Consider the following 18,902-nt stretch of genomic DNA (forward strand, 5'->3'; position numbering starts at 1 on the left):
TAATTAATTAACTTATTATAAACACCAACTTTTTAAAAACGGAGGAATTGCATGTGGACATGCTTACAACTCACTCTCCGTTTGTCCCTCTTTGGTCGGCATGCGGCTATGGTTTCTTGTGAATTTGCATGACTCACGACGTCACAACTCTGGATTTACAAAAGGAGGCACCACACCTCAAGGGAGGGATCCTATGTTCTAAAATGATCTACTTGTTTTTTAGAGGATGAAAATTGTACTGCTGCTCTTTTGGGCTAAAAGAGAATTACCATATAGCAATTTCGGTGGACAGATGGGGAAAAAAGGGGGAAATCAAACAAGTGATGGCGCGAATTGAAGGAACCGCCCACCCACCCTAACAAAGACGCGGCAACGTGGTAATGGCGCCACCCGGATATTACAACGCAAGAGAGCAAGTGAAAAGGGGTTTCTTCCATGTGCAGTTTCGTCTCTTTTTTTCTACTCAAAATGCAGTAAACTTTCTTCTTGTGGTGGTGAAAACGTGTGCTACCTGTTGTTCTCTGGGTGCTTCTCAGATAAGCGGAAGACATCTTCGGAACAACCACCTACTGGAAGAAGTAAAAAAAAAACAATGGAAAGCTAGATAAAATCTCCGATCCGTTCGCTTCACTTTTCACGGAGAAACACATTTGGCTAATTTTTTTTCTAAATTTTAACCGCTATATATGTGAATGTCGTTCATGTTTGTGCCAGCAAAGATACTGCCGGAATTGATGCGAAAAAAAGATCTTATCTACTCATATAGTTCATACATATAATCCATGAGGCATTGAGGCCTCCTTAAGATTTAAGAATGCTGTTTCTCTCTCCTCGGATCGTGCGAGAATCGTCGTGCAAAATTTCTACTGCTATGAAATTGTTGCGCAAAAATTTCTACTGGCATAACAACGTTGTGCAAAAAAAAAATTATATTCCTACGAATGTTGCATAAAATTTTCCATGTCCCAAAAGGAGGCCTTTAAACGTTCACAATTGACAGCCTGCCCACGCATCAGTGCAGCTCAGTGTGTATTGTTTTTTTTTAAAAAAGCATCTTCCACATCTTATATTACCCCATATTTTTTTATTTGCTCTCGGTGCAGCTTCTTGTTTAAAAAAGAAAAAAAATCTTTTTTATTTGCTCCCAGCACCACACCACCTGCAGGCGCACGAGTTAGCAAGGAATCCGGTCCACAGAAGTTGCGTGCTACTTGACATGCACATGAGCGATATTCTACTGTCAACCACGCTTTTTAGCTTAGCCTCTAGGAAAGAAAGCTTTGCAAACACCATCATCGGATTAGTTGCTGATAGCTAACCAGCTTCATTAGCATCCAATGCTACACATGTGCCGTCATTTTTTGTCTCACTCAGAGTCACATGAATTTGTGGGCTCTGATTTCCCAATAGGACATTTGATTCTACTACAGTAGGGGCCCAATTAGGGGGCCGGTGGTTGATTTCTGATGGCTGCAGTGTGTGTGGGCACCAAAATCTAGACAAACATCCAAGTCAATGTGGGAACACAACACACATGCTCTGCAGATTCCAAAGTTTTTCACAGGGATTCCTAGAGAAATGTTTTCACAGGCAATTCTATTATCTATTTCCCATTTTGTTTATCTACTTATTTCTGTGCTTCTTAAAATCTTTTGCCTATGAAGTGAAGGGGGGTTGGTGCATGTTTGCCACCTTAAGTGAAAGCGATGCTCACATTGTCTTGTGTACTTTATGCAAAGCAAAAATAGGAGGAATAGAAGGGAGGACAAAAAGATGAAACCAGTCAAATCAAAGGAATGGAGAAGGTACACTGGTAGAGCAAAATGTGGAGCCCTACCAATGTTGAACATTTTTTATAAAAGCTGGTTGATGGAAAATTCAAGTTATAGGGCCACCCTAGCATTAAAACTATCTACTTTCCAGGCATATCGAATCGATATTCTTTATTTTTAAAAAGTTTCTTTTAAAGGTTTGCACAGGCTCACAGCAAAACAGTGCCAAGCTTAGTATTCTCTGTGTCCCTCAAGAGAGCTGGGACAAGGAAATCAAGCTTCTGTATGTTCAGAACACTAGATAAACTACTCGAATCAATAAACCTACTCCCGATCACAGTCTAATCAGTTGTTGTTCTGCCACCGACTTGACTTTAATATGCTGACTGATTGCACTGAAAAAAGGTGACACTGAAATCATTTTTTAAGGCAAAAATCTAAAAAGATCGCATCGAAAATGTTAACCTACCAGAAAACAACATAGTGTTAGTTGTTACAATCCGGCTTTACCAAATCTTCAGAATGAAGAAGAGGGAAAGCACATATTTAAAAAAGAGTAACTGAGAGAAAGAAAGGCACGATCCTAAAAAATACAAACAATTTCCCTGCTTGATTCGTACACTGAGCTTTTGTATGATGGCCGGAGAGCAAAAGGTAGCACCGGGCTCACCTCTGGTTGTCCTTTAGCCAACCTCCATCCTCCAGCTCAAACTTTGGCCCTTTGCCTCACGCCTCAAGCCAGCCCGTGATGCTCAGCGACAGTAGAGTATAGTAGCCGACACACTGGGCATACGATTCCCTCACCACAAAACCCCAGGAAAAAATAATATGAACTGTTGCTGCTGCACCCATTCAGAGCTCAGCTCCATCGCATTCATCTGCACATGCATGCTCTCTGAGTTCTTAGCAAGCTGGCCTCTGCATTCTCAGCAGTGACAGTGAGTGCTGCTCAAAGGTAATTGGAGTTCTTGCAGTTCTGTCCTTTGATTTCTTGGAGTTAATAGTAAGTAATTAGTGTTGAGTTAAAAAACAGTGGTTAGTAGGTTATAGTCCTAGGCTGCTAGCAATCTTGCTGCAGAGGTGATGCTTGGGTAACCTGACGATGCAATTTTTCTACAGTTGTGTTGCCAGTTCCTGAAGAAAGGGAGCAAATCTGGTGAGGTTTTGCTGCAGGGGGAGGAAGAGGCATTAGCATCCAGTGCTTGCTTGCTGGGGGGTGAAAACAACTTGTGGTCTACCACTCAGATCCCTGTGCAGGGTTGGACATTGTGGCACAGCACAATTTTTTTTTTCTGGTCACCTGTAGCTATCCCAATAACTATAGATCTTCCCTGCTCCTGTGAGTTCAGTTAGTTGCTTCCTTCATTTTTGCTCCCTGCATCCAGAGCTCAGACAGAAATCTCTCTCCCAGATTCTAGACGCATTTTTGCTAGTGTTCGTTCTTGATTAAGAAGGCTGAAAGGTTAACAAATGGAGAAAAAGTTTCCCCATTTCTGATCATTTGGTCATCATTTCTGCGCTTGCTGTCTATCGGATGCACAGTAGCAAGGTGGCAATCATCGAGGAATCTTCAGAAGGCTGAAGAAATTTTCGGCATTTTTTTCTCAAGAAAAAAGAGGAAGAAATCTTTGTGGCAAGCTAAGCGAGGTCCAGGAATGGCTAGAGGAAGTTGCAGGCATCCTCTGCTCATCTTGCTGCCATTGCTGCTCGCAATGGTGCCTGAGTCCACGCAGCTGCAGTCGTCGCAGACATGGTCGCTGCTCAAGATCCAGCAGCTGCTCAACTACCCGGCCGTGCTCAGCACATGGGGCAACCAGACCGACTTCTGCTACGGCGGCGACTACAAGACGGCCTCCGCCTTCGTCGAGTGCTACGGTGACAGCGTCACGCAGCTCCACATCATCGGCCCCGGCGGCGCGCCGCCGCTGCCCAAGACCTTCAGCATCGACGCCTTCTTCACGACGCTGACGAGGCTACCCGACCTCCGGGTGCTCACGCTCACCGGCCTCGGCCTGTGGGGCCCGCTGCCGGGGAAGGTGTCGCGGCTGGCGTCGCTGGAGATCGTCAACGTCAGCGGCAACTACCTCTACGGCGCGCTCCCGGAGGGCCTGTCCCGGCTCGACAACCTCCAGACCTTCATCGCCGACGACAACATGCTCTCCGGCGAGCTCCCCGGCTGGCTCGGCAGGCTGCCGTCGCTGGCCGTGCTCAGCCTCCGCAACAACTCGCTGCAGGGGCCCCTGCCGGAGTCCGTCAGGGACATGGGCTCGCTGAGGTCGCTGGTGCTCGCGTCCAACAACCTCACCGGCGGCGTGCCGGACCTCAGCGCGCTCAAGAACCTGCAGGTGGTCGACCTCGCCAACAACTCGCTCGGGCCGGCGTTCCCGCGGCTGGGGAGGAAGGTGGCCAGCGTCGTGCTCAGCGGCAACCGCTTCGGCGACGGGCTCCCCGGCGAGCTCGCCTCCTTCTACCTCCTCGAGCACCTCGACGTGTCGAGGAACCGGTTCGTTGGCCCGTTCCCGCCGGCGCTGCTCGCGCTGCCGTCCATCGAGTACCTCAGCATCGCCGGGAACCGCTTCACCGGCCTGCTCACCGCCAACATGTCCTGCGGCGAGAACCTCCGGTTCGTCGACGTGTCGTCCAACCTCCTCACCGGCAGCCTCCCGTCCTGCTTGACCGGAGCCGCCGGCCCGCGCAAGCCCGCAGTCGCCGCGGCGTCCAACTGCCTGTCCGCCGCCGCCGCCGCCGCCGGCTGGCAGCACCCGTCCCTGTTCTGCCAGAACCAGGCGCTGGCCGTGGGCATCGTGCCCGACCAGGCCCACAGCAAGAAGAGCGGCGCCAAGGCGGGGCTCGTGGCCGGCATCGTCGCCGCCGCGCTCGCCGGCGCGGTGCTCGTCGGCGTCGCCGTCTTCCTCGCCGTGCGGAAGGTGGCCATGAGGCGCGCCAAGGCCAGGCCGCCCCGGCGGCTGGTGGAGCACGCCTCCAGCGCGTACCCTTCGCAGTTCTTCGCCGACGCGCGTAATGATCTCGCTCGAATCCATCCTCTGAAATTTCAAGCTTCAGGATTTCAGTGTCACTAACGACTTGTTCTTCAACGATTGGCCGGATGATCAGGTTACATATCGCAGACGGTGAAGCTGGGAGCTCTGGGCATCCCGGCGTACAGATCGTTCTCCTTGGTGGAGCTCGAGGCGGCGACCAACAACTTCGAGGTGTCCTGCCTCCTAGGACAGGATGCTCACGGCCAGGTAGCTGAATTTCCTGTCGAAATTGAGCTGTTTCGTGTGAGATTGCTTCCTGCAACTTCATTTCTTGAAATGACATGATTTCGCTGTGTTCAGATGTACCGGGGGACGCTGAGCAACGGGACGGCGGTGACGATCCGGTCGCTGCGGGTGAAGCGGAGCCAGACGTCGCAGAGCTTGAACCGGCACATCGAGATGATCTCCAAGCTGCGGCACCGGCACCTGGTCAGCGCGCTGGGCCACTGCTTCGAGTACAACCTCGACGACGCCACCGTCACGCAGCTCTACCTCGTCTTCGAGTACGTGCATAACGGAAACCTCAGGAGCAGGATCTCGCGTGAGTGCCTCCCTGTCATCTTCTCTTCTCATGGTCATGTGTTCATCGCTCCTCGGACAATCTGATCAGTGATCACTGACAAGTGATGGATGCTGCCTGTTCACTACTTGTTCAGAAGGAACAGAAGGGAGGAAGCTCCCCTGGGCGCAGAGGATATCTTCCGCCATTGGCGTGGCCAAGGGCATCCAGTTCCTGCACGGAGGGATCATGCCCGGCCTCTTCGCCAACAACCTCAAGATCACCAACATCCTCCTGGACCAGAACCTCGTCGCCAAGATCGGCAGCTACAACATCCCCATCCTCGCCGAAACCGCAAAATCGGAGGTAAAACACATGATGCAACTGACTCCAAATTTCCAGCTAATGCCTGTTCTTACCTCTGAACAATGTGCTAAAATTCAGCTTGCTTTCAATTAATGATGTTCTTTTTTGTGGAATCAATGCAGGGAGGAGGAGGAAGCAAGTATCCATCTGACAGGTAGAGTACTCATCAACAGTCACCTAGTTGTGATGATGATGGATCTTCTTGCGAAGAACTAGTGATCTCTGAACATTGAATTTCTGCAGGGTGCCCAACGGCGACAAGATGGACATCTACGACTTCGGCGTGATCCTGCTGGAGGTGGTGTCGGGGCGTCCGATCACGTCGATCCACGAGGTGGAGATCATGCGGGAGCAGCTGCAGTCGGCGCTGACGTCGGAGAGCCCGGCGCGGCGGCGGGTGCTGGTGGACCCGTCGGTGGGGCGGGCGTGCTCCGACGAGTCGGCGCGGACGGTGATGGAGATCTGCCTGCGGTGCCTGGCCAAGGAGGCGGTGCAGCGGCCGTCCGTGGAGGACGTGCTCTGGAACCTCCAGTTCGCCGCGCAGGTGCAGGACGACTGGCGCGGCGGCGGCGACTCCCGGTCACAGAGCAGCGAGGAGTCGCCGCTGTCGCCGGCGCAGATCCCCAGGGAATCCCACACCACGCCGGCCGATGCTGCCTAGGTACAGTCTTGCATCTCAGGATGAATGATGACGACAGCCTAGCTTCTTGCTCATCTGAATTTCTGAACAGTGACCATGCTTTGCAACTGCTAGAATCTCAAATGGCAGTGCTCCATTTTTTTTTAATCCTAGATGCAGGTTGAAAGGAGAACAAAGAACATCGGCGCGCGATCAGGCGAAGCAACGTGGAGGAACAAAGAACAAGTTCGGTTGATCAGCACGGCTGCGTGGTAGAGAACTGAACAGCGTGATGTCACATGTCAGGCTCAAGTGTATAGCAGATGCGGCTGAAGCTGGAAATTCATACTACGTTTTACTAGTTTATTTACTACTACCCCAGGATGTGTACAGAGCCTTCTCGGCCTTTTTTCCCCTGTGCTCTAGGCTTCAACTTTTCCCATTTCCATCTTCGCCTTTGGCTACATGGGTCGTTTGACTTTGTAATAACCACTGTGGCACTGTGTTTGCTCTGTCCCTTGGTGGGATCTTTTAGGACCAAGTGTAACGTCTTGTAACTGTAAACTGTAGCCTCTTTGCACTATGAGCTGGAAGGCAAAACAAGGGAAATACACTGTGATCTCAAACATGTACTGTGCAAGGTGACTGGTGGAAGGCAAGGTGACACTCTGGGTCAATAGGTGCTCTGTTCTTCCAACAGTAGCATCAGCTGCCATGCTGGGCAGCGATGGCAGACAGCCACTGCATTGTGAGCATGCCGGGTCAGGTGGTCCAGTACGCGCCCCATCTTGTCATCATCACGTACGTACAATAGAATCGGGGCAGGATCACCACCGCCATCAGGAGGGGGAGGATTCCAGGTCCATATCGATCAGGACGCCACAAAATTCAAATCCCCTTCAGGTATCATCTCAAGATCAACCTACTGCTTGCCGACACAAGTGGCCAGAGAGGCGCGAGACGGATGTTTGGATAGGCTAGGCTAGTTTAGCGATGTTTGATGCTAATTAGAAGTATTAAATATAGATTAATTATAAAATTAATTGTATAGATGGAGTCTAATTCGCAAGACAGAGTCTATTAAGTCTAATTAGTATTTGACAAGATGGTGCTACAACAACCATTTGCTAATGATAGATTAATTAAGCTTAATAGATTCATCTCGCGAATTAACTCAAAGATTCTGCAATTAGTTTTATAATTAACTCATGTTTAGTCCTCCTAATTAGTATCCAAATATCCGATGTGACACTGCTAAAATTTAACGCTAAAATTTAGCACCTCGCATCCACGCACACCCTCAACTAACCTGGTCCAAGTTCATGGGACTGATGGAGGCTGTCAAACAACACAGCAAGGGAAACGATGTTTCAGCAGTCCGGCAAACCAACCAACCAACCATTCCCACGCTTTAACTCTGTACATAACCAGGATCCTTTTAATTCATGAGCAAGATAGGTCAACAACACCGCTACATTGAAACAGCCACCACCACGAGCGACCGGGGGCTCTGGATCGGGACACAAAAACCACGACGAACGACGACGGACTACAAGCAATCACGGGAGTTCTTCAATGTTTCGACAACTCTGGCAAGGCCAGAAACACAAGGGTTGTTTTTTCTTGCTTATTGCACCCTTCCAGGCGCAGCCCGGGCACGCTGCACTAGTCGGCTGTCCAGCTCTGCTCCACAATCTCGCGGACCTTGCGGTTGTACTCCCGCTTGTTCTCGCTGAACAGTCTGGCGGCTTCTGAGTTTGCTGGAGAGTTTGGGTTCGGATCGCACAGCAGGGACTGCAGAGCAAATTCAGCGCAAGCCAGTTAGTTCAGATACAACAGGTGCATATTATAGATATAACTTCCAGCCAAAAGTCATCAAAAGATGGCATTGTGTAAATTGTAAAACGGAAAACAACGCAAACATCTATAATGAAAATGGCTCTAGTTAACATGCTTCCATCGTAGTTTGAAAACATGGTATCACTGCTACCCCATTCCAATTATTGCAGTATGGCCAGGACCATTGGTTTGCAAACAAGTCAAATCCTAATCATTGTCTTATGCTTCTAGGTCCACAAGCCCCTATCACAACCAAGCTCTTAACCTAGGTACAGCATTCTGTCAATAAGTTATGACAAGAAAAACTTTACCTACAATATTATTTCAAAAAAAAACAATTTACTTCTGAATGTAATACCTAATGTTGACGAACATAACTTCCAACTTTCCGTACATAGGAGCATTATAATGGCTATGAAAGATCTAATCATGTGCACAAAAATGCAAATACACTACCAATTTTACGAAAGAAAAATAAAGTAGCTGGGCTGGAAGCTACAAATAAGTCTACCTATAGTTTTCCAAATCCGAGCAACTGAAACAACTGATTCAGCAAGTTTTTACAATCCATTAAATTTTGACAGAGCAAGATGGCAATAGCCCTATTCGCTTCAATTCCCATTGTACGTGCATTTTTCCCAAAAGAAAAGGTAAAGGAAAAAAAGGAAGTCTGCTTGACATGCTGGAAATAGACACACAACCGGACTGTAAGACCAGTGTTATTGTGTGGGTCTGGTGCGAATCTAACCCCTCCTTTGAACTATTCGTACAATCCAATTGTATAGTATGGTTGTACATATACTCTACTTTAAAATCTTGACAAGACAAGACAAGCACTTAGCAATATCCGCTTCAAAGGACATTCACATGCATTTTTGCCCAAAAAAAAAGTGCTAAACAAGAGGATGGTACCTGAATAGAAGTCAATATGGCAGCAACGTCATATATAGGACTCCACTGGTTCTGTAGGATATCCAAGCAGATGCTTCCATCTGCATATACTGCATGAGAAGTATGATGTCAAACCAGTTTCCCACAGCTTCAAGTTAGAGATTCATGTTAACATGCATAGAGAGGGAGATGAAAGAGGAAGGGGTAAGGGAGGGAAAGATGTATTACTATTTGGGTGAAACATCCTAGAGACAAATCGAACAGTTGGTGGCTTGTTCGGATAATCTTCAGTAAACTGCAAAGTAAGCTTGAACGTGCCTACAAATGTGAGACAATCAACAGCAATTAACTTTCCAATGTCACCTTAATATCGCACAGCAATTTAAATATGCAACATGACAAAGTGAGAAATTGGCATCAAGGATCAATAAGAGGTCACAATCTTATAACATAGTTTTTTGAGAAACAATCTTATAACATAGTAAGAAAATATACGTGGCATTTTCAGCCGTAACTTTTGCCAAATACTTCAATGCTACGTAAAAAGAAGTGAAACATCAAAGTCACAGTGATAAAATCAAGAAAACTTAACCAAACTGAAAATAAATAAGAGGACATCTCAGGATACAACGTAACACAGCTTTCATAATTTCTGATGTTAACCCATGAAACTCATATTGCAAACTAATCAAGTATGCATCATTGCACTTTGGGTTGTTTATTAACCATATGACACAATGCATAATAGAGGTAGCAACTATCCTCAGATAACATATGGTATACACGAGTAACAGGGCTCAATTGATGTACTGTAGCACAGAAAGTCGATTAAGAAGACAAAGTATGCTAGACTACTTGTAGCAAGGACTCAATACCAAACCTGATCTGGTAAAGTGACTCTAGTTTTGGCCTGTGTAGGATCAGAAACTGATTAAACCACCAAAAAGCACTTCTACTTCTAGTTCCCAAGAAATAATCAAATACCATATAATATTTAGCATGAAACAAAAAAATTACTAGATCCATCTTAAACTCAGAGAAATATTCGTAATTGTTTTTTGATGTTGTAAAAAAGAAATTAACAAAGTCCATCTGAAATGTGCTATGATAATATCTGATAGACTCGTTTTAGTTTGCCATCTGGATCATGAATGTTAGAAATTTAGTACTATTCATTTGTGCCAGCAACACTGCAACTATCACTGCAGGCCATGCTTTTAGGAAGGGCCCCAGGCAGCCTAAGCGTGACCAAGCCAAAACTAGGTGCCAGTGCAGTGTCTGAATAGCCCCTATTGCTTTCTTAAAACAAAGTCAGTAAGCAATGTGTACCATTGAGGGAAACAATACATAGTAGTAGGAAACTGATGCAAGCATCCTGCTCAAGTGTTTAAGACTTAAACGGGCATGATTCAGACACAATCCCCGTGCAGGTTATGTAGCAACAGGTCCTATGACGGGGGCAGTGTGCATACATGAATGTAAATGAACCACAGCATTTGCTCTAATAGTCTAGGCAAGCAGATTTCTAACAGAATTCCTGTTCAAGGGCTATCACCCTAGTTTTAATAACCTATCTATGGTACTAGTTTCAATAATCTGAGGTAATCCAATCATTATTCCTTAGTCATAGTAACATGATATCATATGTTTTGATGGAATTACATCCTAAAGTGTGTTCATTACAATGTTCTCAACGCATGCCACCAAGAAGCTATACAATCTAAAATGAGCAATGAGCAACAAGGACCATTTTAGCATAGCAAAATACAGGATATCATATCAACACCGGCACACGGAAGAAGCAAGAAGCAGAAGCAGCAGCAACCACATAGGCTCCCAACCCTATCTATGATGCCTTAGAAATTTCTTCATTCAAGTCAGAAGTTGTGGCAGGGTTGCACATTGCTATTAGCACACCACATATTACTCAACATTTGAAGCAGGCACAAGCCCTACTGGACCCATTAAATACAAATATGAATTGCATCATAAAGAAGCCATTTTTTCCCTGAAACTATCATGCTTACAACATTGTTGTGTGAATGTATAGGCAATTCCATACTAATGACTTCAACATGTCCCTTTTCAACGAAAAATGACATTTTTTAAACAAATAAATAACAGATATCACTCCACTTATTAAATCATCAGTGCCATCCAATTGCGGAGCCAGGAAGGACATATGGATGGGGTGGGGGCTAGGATATAATGATGCCCACACCTTTCACTATTTATGCATCACTTGAGTTTTCTTTTTAGGTTTAGCTATGAATATCCCTTCAAAGATTAACAAAATAAACTAGTAGATATAAACCTATGAGAACCAAATTACTCATTGAGTGCACCAAAGGCTGAAAGAAATTGAGAAGAGGGACCCCTAAGTTGTACGAGGCAAGAGCTCATCCAGCCACTCTCATCCTGGCTAGGTGCCAGATTGTGACTCAAACAGTTTGGCTTTGGTAGGGTTAAGAAATCAAGTGTAACAAAGGGGAAGGGAATCAGGAATTATTTCCGTAGTTCATACATAGCAAGGAGTGTGACAAGCCAGAACACATGACCGATCTAGTTGAGAATACATGCAGTGCAGCCTGGCCCATACTGGACACCGCCTAGCTCCGCCAACGGAATTATCTCTTTCCTAATTAAGGATAATAATACAAAATAAAAGAATAAAGTCTTCCAAGCAGCAGAACACCATCACTGAACCAATTATGCAGCATGCTCTTCAGTGCAAATCCAAAGCATGTTCTAGTGGGCATTTGGCATGTGAGATAGGTATGGAAAGATTTGTTGACATAGCAAAGGTACATTTTTGTGCAATACGAAAGCAGATAGCATTTATACTTCCATTTTAAAATTGAAACGAAGTACAAAACGCTAACATCTACAAGGCAGTTTCCGAACATCACAGGTGAAGCTGCTTACTCAGTGTGTGCTTCTAGTATACCATGCAAAATTTGTCCTTTCCGATTAGCAGAAACCAAAAACTGTAACGGATTTACAGCCCTAGCCTAGTGGGTGCTATCGGTATTGCCATGCAACCCTTGTCGAATTCTCAATGAAACCAAAGCCGTTACCGAAATTGCAGCTCTAACCTACAATTTGCCATCGCTCTGCTGTGGTAAGTTCCAGAGACAACTCCCAACGGTTAACTACAGAACAAAACACATAACAGAATTTTCCCCGCAAGACCGACATCCACAGAATAATCAATAGGAACAAGCTAAAAACAGTCCTGAGCTGCCTACACAGTCTCAGTTCCAGGGCAAACAAAACCCCTAAAATCAGACGACCCATCTGCAGTTACGCATGCATGATTCCGAATCAAAACTACATTAAACCAACTAGCAAACACACAAGGAGCAGTAAATCAGCTACAGATCAGAGGAGAATCAAAGCCGCGAATCTCACCTCCGTCCCACGGCGTATCATCCGGCCTGCAAAACCACACGAACCCGCCATCAGCACCGTAAACACGAGTAAAACAAAAAAAAAGATGAAACCTCGTCTCCCTCCCTCTGAGATCCAGAGCCCCCAAACCCTAGAACAGGCACGGGGCTAACGAGCTCCGGGGGCGAGGGGGGAGAATGAACAAGCTCCGAGGGATCACCTACCCGAATATGACGGCGTTCCATAACATGATGTTGTTGTCGTGCGGCGCGCCGCTGATCCCGGCGGGCGGGTCCTGCTGCAGGCGCTTGAAGTCCCGCATCAGCCGCTTCCTCGCCGGCGTCGACATCTCACCGCCGCCGCCCGGCGCCTCAAACCCTAGCTAGGGTTTCGATCTCCCGCAGCTCGCCCGCTCCCTCCCCGCTCCTGGCTTTCTCTCTCTTTCTCCTGACCCCGGGGGTTGCGTCTGGAACCAGAGAAGCTTCCGGTTACGAGAGGGAGAGAGAGAAGGGAAGGAGAGGGGGGGGGGGGGGGTGTTGTGATGGATGGGTGGGTGGTGGGATGGGTGCGCGTGAGAAAAGTTTCACGGGTGGAAAGAGTGGAAGCCGCGACGCCCACGCGGGGCGGTGGGCCATCCCCTCCCCGCGACCTTCGCTTCGTTTCCACGCGGGACTCTGCTCGGAGCCACTGACCCGTGGGTCCGACACCTCGATGGCCCCACCAGCCGACGTACTCGCGGAAGGAGCTGAGCACCGCGCTGCCGTCCAGGTGACTGACAGGCACCGGACCAGGGCCCATATGTCACAGACTTTGGCGCCACCACATTCCAAATTCTTGCGTGCGACTTGGTCTGCTGACGCGTGGGACCGAGGGTAGGATGTGACGCAAGGGGACCAACGAGTCAGTGGCGTGAGAATGGTCAACTTGATGTGGGGCGGCGGCCGAAGGGTGGGACGCGGTGGGGCCACGGGTGGGTATCGCATCCCGTGGAGATGGTGGGGCCCGTCTGGCTGGCGGCATCCGTGGAGAGGGTCGGCAGCGGGTACGTGAGAAAAGGCTGCCGGCTCGCCCGTACTCTTTCGCTGGCCACAGAACGATCGCCGCCCAAGATTGATTCCCGACACTTTTCGCACGATTTGACGTGTCAACCAATTTACCCTCCGTAATTTCCGGGGTTAAAAAATCACAGTAGGTCTACCGTCACGATGTCATTTTCTAGTAGAAAAATCTGGTGGCAAGCATTGCCTTGTAAAAACAGTGGCAAGAGGCCTAGAGGGTGTCTGACGATGAGGTCATGGGCCATGTTCGATTACAGAATATGACGACATGATGGTGAGTGCGCGCGCCATGATCTCATGGCCAAGCTGAGAAAGAGAACAATGTGATATCTTCGAAAAAGAGCAATGTGTATAGCCATTGCCCTTGCTCCTTCCGGCTCTGCAACAAATGGTGTACATATCCACCACCTCTCATCATCGACAATTACGAATACTTGACAACAGAAATGAAAAATGCATGCCAACAGGATAAAAAACAAAATCTGTCATCCAATCTACCTCTCAGTCTTTGCTATCTGATACCCTTCATTCGGGTGAAGAATACAGCTAAATGAATGGGTTCGTAGCAGACAGCTAAATGAATGGGTTAGTAGCAGACTGCAAACCCCAGTTGCCAAGAGCCCAAGACACAGGAGCACCATTTTATCGCGACTTCATGAGCTTTCGCAGGCTGTTGTTGTCTACACATCGATTCAGTAACTGTTCCGAGACCAAGCAATCAACTAATTACAAACAAGATGCCAGTTAAAAAATGTAAGAAGCATGTTGAGATACAGCTAGTCACAGCTATTTAAAATTGTTTTTCTTCACATACAGGACGAATTGTCATCGTCATTTACACAGAGAGAGAGAGAGAGAGAGCTGGCTAACCATGTCAAGAGTTCTGGGGTGGCTTCAGATTCTTGGCCTAACCCTGCGGCCACTGGTGTCACCGCCGTCCGAGAGCTGCGCGCAAACGCTCTGGCTCTTTCCACCACTGCTGCACGGCTCCTCACACCCTGCAACGGTTTTCAGTAGCTCTGCCTGCAGTGCGAGGCAGTTCTCCCTGAGGCGATTGAATCCATCACTCCGCATTACAGCTGCAGAGACATAAGGGTATCTGGAATGTGTTATGGAGCTTTATAAACTTAATTGCACCAGGACTGTAAAAACTTAATTGCACAAATAAAGCAACCAAAATGTTAAACGTTGGCATGTTGGTAATATCCAGGTGAAATACCTGGAATTACCCAACACCGAAATAGATAGGTTGGCAGAATTTCAACAAAGATATGGATGTAGCAATAAAGGACTTTCAAGCGCTGAAAAACTAGATAATTATTCATCGAGCCAATGTCATTAGAAAACATATTGTAGGTATTATAATCTAGCATCCGAACCAAATAAGTCACATCTGAAAGCTGCTAATGACAACATGTGGCAGCCCCAGTATACTTCAGTTAGCTTACCTTCTATTCGTAATTGGGTTGCTAATGTACTACATCTAGAATAAGTACAATACCCATGATCCATACATTGCTATCAGAAAACAAGACATTAATGCAAACTGCATCTGCATGCTACCTCTTACAGAATTGACAATACCTTAGCATCTTGTTCATTCAGTTAATATTGTTAACACAGTCTAGGTTGTTTAAAAAAAACTAATGTACCAAAATGGCACTCCAGTGATCTACAGAGCTGATTATATGAATGCCTAGCAAGCTGTAATAATGTAGGTGGCTCATGCATACTGTACTGAAAAGAAACATGGAAGCAAGTATAATGGTCAAATGCATACTTCCACAAGAAATATAGCAAAATAGTTTCAACTGGCAAAAGCAAGAATTTTTTCATGCCAGAATAATAACCATAAAAATGGACACACAAATAAGGGGCATACACTCATACATAGAAACAAAACAAAGTTTTTTAATACTTAGGGTCACTATATGATCACTCATGCAATACTTGGTTGTTGGGATGTTGGTTTAAACTGCAGAATTAGGAGCTTAGATTATTTGTTTGAATCATGGGCCTAGGTGAATAACTAGGGTCTGCCAGGCTTCTATTTTTTCCTGTCTGCTTCTTCTCAAACTGATGTATTTCCATTATTTCTGTGAATGAAAACGGGGTAGCCTCATACCAGAAACAAGGGGAAAGCAAAGTTTTTTTTTATTATTTTTCATGTTGTTCTTCTCTCCTCTTCATGGCAGCACACTATGAATATTTTCAGCTGATAAGAAGTTTTGAAGCAAATACTGGGTCACTTGGTGTCATAATCAGAAACAAGATTCAGTATGGAAAGCGTTAGTACCTGAAAGATTTTCTGCAGCAAATTTTAGGCAAACAGCTTTAAGCTCCATAGCGCGGTGACGATCAGCCAATTCTAGCGTACTCGAAACTGAAGCCACCGTTACACCCTTGCACAGGTAAGATTCACATAGCAATCTTAGCCTTCCTAATTCATACTTGTCTGCTGCAGCCAACAACTTAGCTGCCAGAGTATCAAAGACAGAACCGTCAGAGCTTGATGCGCCCAACTCGTTCTCATCAACAAGGGTATCTCTATAGAGGAAATGAAGCATTGCCTGCAACGAATATTCTCGTACATTAATTACTTGCTAGTCACTGTTATACTGTAAGGATAAACTCAACATAGGAAGAGCAGCATACCTTGAAAACCTTTGGCTCCATATCATCAATAAAAAACTCTCTCAGTTCATCGCTCTCATCAACCTCGCTCTTCTCTCCATCAGATTCATCATCAAAAAATTGAGATCTGAATACATGAGAGCGTGCAGCCAACACCAACTTATGGGCATGAAACCTCTCTCCTCCCACATTAAGAATGACATCAACACCCTCCTCATTGTCCAACAGTGAACCGAAATGATAACCAATGTCTGAGTCTGGAACCTGGATAGAGTGTGGTCTGGAGTAATCAATAGTCGAAACAACAACACCCACAGTGCAATTTATCTTCAGGCAATCGTCTTTAAGAAAGTCTGATGTCTCAAGGGCAGTTCGCCGAAAGAACCGTTTGTAACCCCTGAAACAAAGAAGGATCAATCAAATTAAATTCTCACAGGCTGATTAGCTGTCTTAACTTCAGGGAATGGCAGTGTTGCAAGAGCAACAATTTCACACAATACAGTTTCCACATGTAAACAAGCCTTATCCATTTCTCAATTTACATTATCAATGCATCACAAGGTGATATTTTTGTGCCTGTGGTTGAATTGGTTCCGTAGACAGTATGCATTCAAAATAAGTAAGCAGATTCAAGTAACTAACTGCTGTTTACAATAAACCAAATCATTCAATGAACCCAAGTATTGAGGTGAACATCTAATAAATAAACACTAAAAAAACTCGAAATATACAGGTTACCATGGAATCACTGCTGCTAACTACAGCTTTGCACTACCAACAAACATACCAGCATGAAAAAAGTAACAAGCCAAACAAAAATATCAAATCCAGGGACCTCAAAAAAACAGAAGTATACATGTGTCAGACCAAACAAGATTCCATGCATGCTTCAAGATTTCCTGCACTGAAAGAGGAGGAGACCAATTCAACGGAGCAGGGACTGGCAGCCGCTTTGCCATTCCCCCTCAAAAAAATAATGTCCATTGACTCAACATGTATCCTAGAAAACTAATAAAAAACAAACATCAACTTTGTAATTCCAACTTTCAGTTCAACACTAGCAACAATTTGTAAAAATTGCACGGGCAAAATTAGCTATAGGCTTACTGAAAGGGTGATCAAATGCATAAGGATTAATGCCACTTCAGGAAACTTTCAGGGAAACAGAAAACACAAAACTTATTCAATCACGAACACAACCAATTGCCAATATGTTCTAGCACAAAGGCAGTAAAAAAATATTAAAACATCAGTACACTACAACAACTAAAAACAAACTACAGCAACTGAAAGCATACATTCAACAGCATCATTAATTTGCTGGAATCGCCCAAAATCATTATTGGAACTGCCAGGCGTGTATGTGCACATTTCGAGCATGAATCATAATCTCATGATATCTGTGTGCCCTAATTTCAAAAGTGGAAAATTCATCATTGCACATGCCAATTTATCAGTAAAGCGTACAAACATCTAACATCCAAATTTACCTCGAAAAAAAAAACTCACATCCAAATTAAAGGATAGAACAAAGTTGCAAAAGAAAATTCATAACCCCACACACATAAGAACTGATATTCAAACAGAACTACCAACATCAAATGGGAAATTCATATGGCTACCTGAAGACCAAAATGGGAACCTAATTATCACCGAAATAGACCCTTGTGCACACTAAATTCTCCATTCACACCCACAAGCACCCACATGAAGTCCAATAAATCATCTGACTGTCAGAGTACAATTTTGCAACATAATGACACAGGTGCCAATTCACCACCCCTCGACCATTGAAATCCTGATACGACTCAGAGTGTAATGTGCAATCAAAACTAATCCATCACAGCACCAGAGCCATGACAGCCCATCCATATCAACCCTAACTGAATGCTGGATAGGCTATGATTCAGCTACAGAATAAACCTCTGTGGATGCTAATTCATCGCAACAGAAGCAAGTCTCGTATTAGTGATAAACCTAGCACAATCACATCAGCCCTGATTGAATATTGACTCCTGGACTGCAATTCCACTGCCAAATTAATCTTGTGGATGCTAATTCGTCACAACCAGAGCAGTCTCATACTATAACGAACCCAGCACGACCGAATACGGAACAAGCACGGCAAAAATGGACCGGGAGGGATCAGCGCGGTGATTACCACATGGATCCGCGGTACTTGAGGGTGTACGGGCCGGACTCGAGGGAGCGGTCGAAGTGGGAGTGGACCTTGTGCTTGCCCTTGCCGCTCTGGTCGAGGAGCGTGAGCTCGAAGAGCGCGCGGACGTCGGTGCCCTCAGAGGCGAGGGCGATGAAGACGGAGACGTAGGCGGAGTTGTCCTCGGGGTTCTTCCCGTCGGGGTAGAAGTAGACGGCCCACTGGAACCCGCCCACGGAGAAGGTCTCGCTGGCGATGTGCTTGCCCACGCCCATGCCCTTGGCGAGCGAGTAGCCCTGGATCACGAACCGGTGGGAGCCGTTCACCGTCTCCGTCACGGAGCGCGAGCTGGTGGGGGACGACGACATGTCCCGCTGCGAGGGGGCGGGGGGCTGCGGGGCGGGGGCGGGAGCGTGAGGATGGTGCGCGTGCGCGTGAGCGTGCGCCAGGGGAGGGGGTGCCGGCGGCGGCGAGGCGTCGCCGGCGTCCTCGTCCATGGCGGGCGGGGTAGGGTTAGGGTTCCGGGAGGGGGAGGCGGGGGAACGGGGAATTTGGTCTCGGTTCGTTTGTTTGCGGTTGCGGGTGACGTGAGCGTGCGTGGAGAGGGGTGGATGGCGAAGCAGCGAGCCAGTGAG

The 18,902-nt window shown here is 46.6% G+C and overlaps 3 protein-coding genes across 6 annotated transcripts; 1 reads left to right on the forward strand and 2 right to left on the reverse strand.

Moving 5' to 3' along the window:
- Nucleotides 1-2,489: 2,489 nt before the first annotated feature.
- LOC101764656 (probable inactive leucine-rich repeat receptor-like protein kinase At3g03770) lies at nt 2,490-6,925 on the forward strand. 2 transcript variants are annotated; one of them, XM_004955502.3, is made up of 8 exons: nt 2,490-2,727; nt 2,892-4,790; nt 4,887-5,020; nt 5,114-5,354; nt 5,470-5,678; nt 5,801-5,832; nt 5,922-6,339; nt 6,478-6,925. In XM_004955502.3, exons 2-7 carry the CDS (start codon nt 3,428-3,430, stop codon nt 6,337-6,339), a joined length of 2,397 nt encoding a protein of 798 aa, XP_004955559.1. In that variant the 5' UTR covers nt 2,490-2,727; nt 2,892-3,427; the 3' UTR covers nt 6,478-6,925. The 2 variants fall into 2 exon arrangements, with proteins under 2 accessions (XP_004955559.1, XP_004955558.1); XM_004955501.4 differs by having other exon boundaries at nt 2,492-2,727; nt 6,472-6,925.
- Nucleotides 6,926-7,648: 723 nt separating this feature from the next.
- On the reverse strand, nt 7,649-12,929 carry LOC101765602 (ubiquitin-conjugating enzyme E2 2). Its single transcript, XM_004955504.3, has 5 exons — nt 12,642-12,929; nt 12,439-12,464; nt 9,256-9,345; nt 9,049-9,137; nt 7,649-8,091 (listed from the first exon to the last, which is right to left on the reverse strand). The coding sequence occupies exons 1-5, from the start codon at nt 12,764-12,766 to the stop codon at nt 7,963-7,965; spliced, it is 459 nt and encodes a 152-aa protein (XP_004955561.1). The 5' UTR covers nt 12,767-12,929; the 3' UTR covers nt 7,649-7,962.
- Nucleotides 12,930-14,115: 1,186 nt separating this feature from the next.
- On the reverse strand, nt 14,116-18,834 carry LOC101766014 (BTB/POZ and MATH domain-containing protein 5). Of its 3 annotated transcripts, none has more exons than XM_004955505.4 (4): nt 18,271-18,834; nt 16,131-16,506; nt 15,772-16,045; nt 14,116-14,554 (listed from the first exon to the last, which is right to left on the reverse strand). In XM_004955505.4, the coding sequence occupies exons 1-4, from the start codon at nt 18,762-18,764 to the stop codon at nt 14,370-14,372; spliced, it is 1,329 nt and encodes a 442-aa protein (XP_004955562.1). In that variant the 5' UTR covers nt 18,765-18,834; the 3' UTR covers nt 14,116-14,369. The 3 variants fall into 3 exon arrangements, with proteins under 3 accessions (XP_004955562.1, XP_012699696.1, XP_022680332.1); XM_012844242.3 differs by having other exon boundaries at nt 14,116-14,574; XM_022824597.1 differs by lacking the exon at nt 14,116-14,554 and adding an exon at nt 14,593-15,690.
- Between the last annotated feature and the right edge of the window lie 68 nt (nt 18,835-18,902).

This window comes from Setaria italica, chromosome II, assembly GCF_000263155.2.
Source record: "Setaria italica strain Yugu1 chromosome II, Setaria_italica_v2.0, whole genome shotgun sequence".
NCBI lineage: Eukaryota > Viridiplantae > Streptophyta > Magnoliopsida > Poales > Poaceae > Setaria > Setaria italica.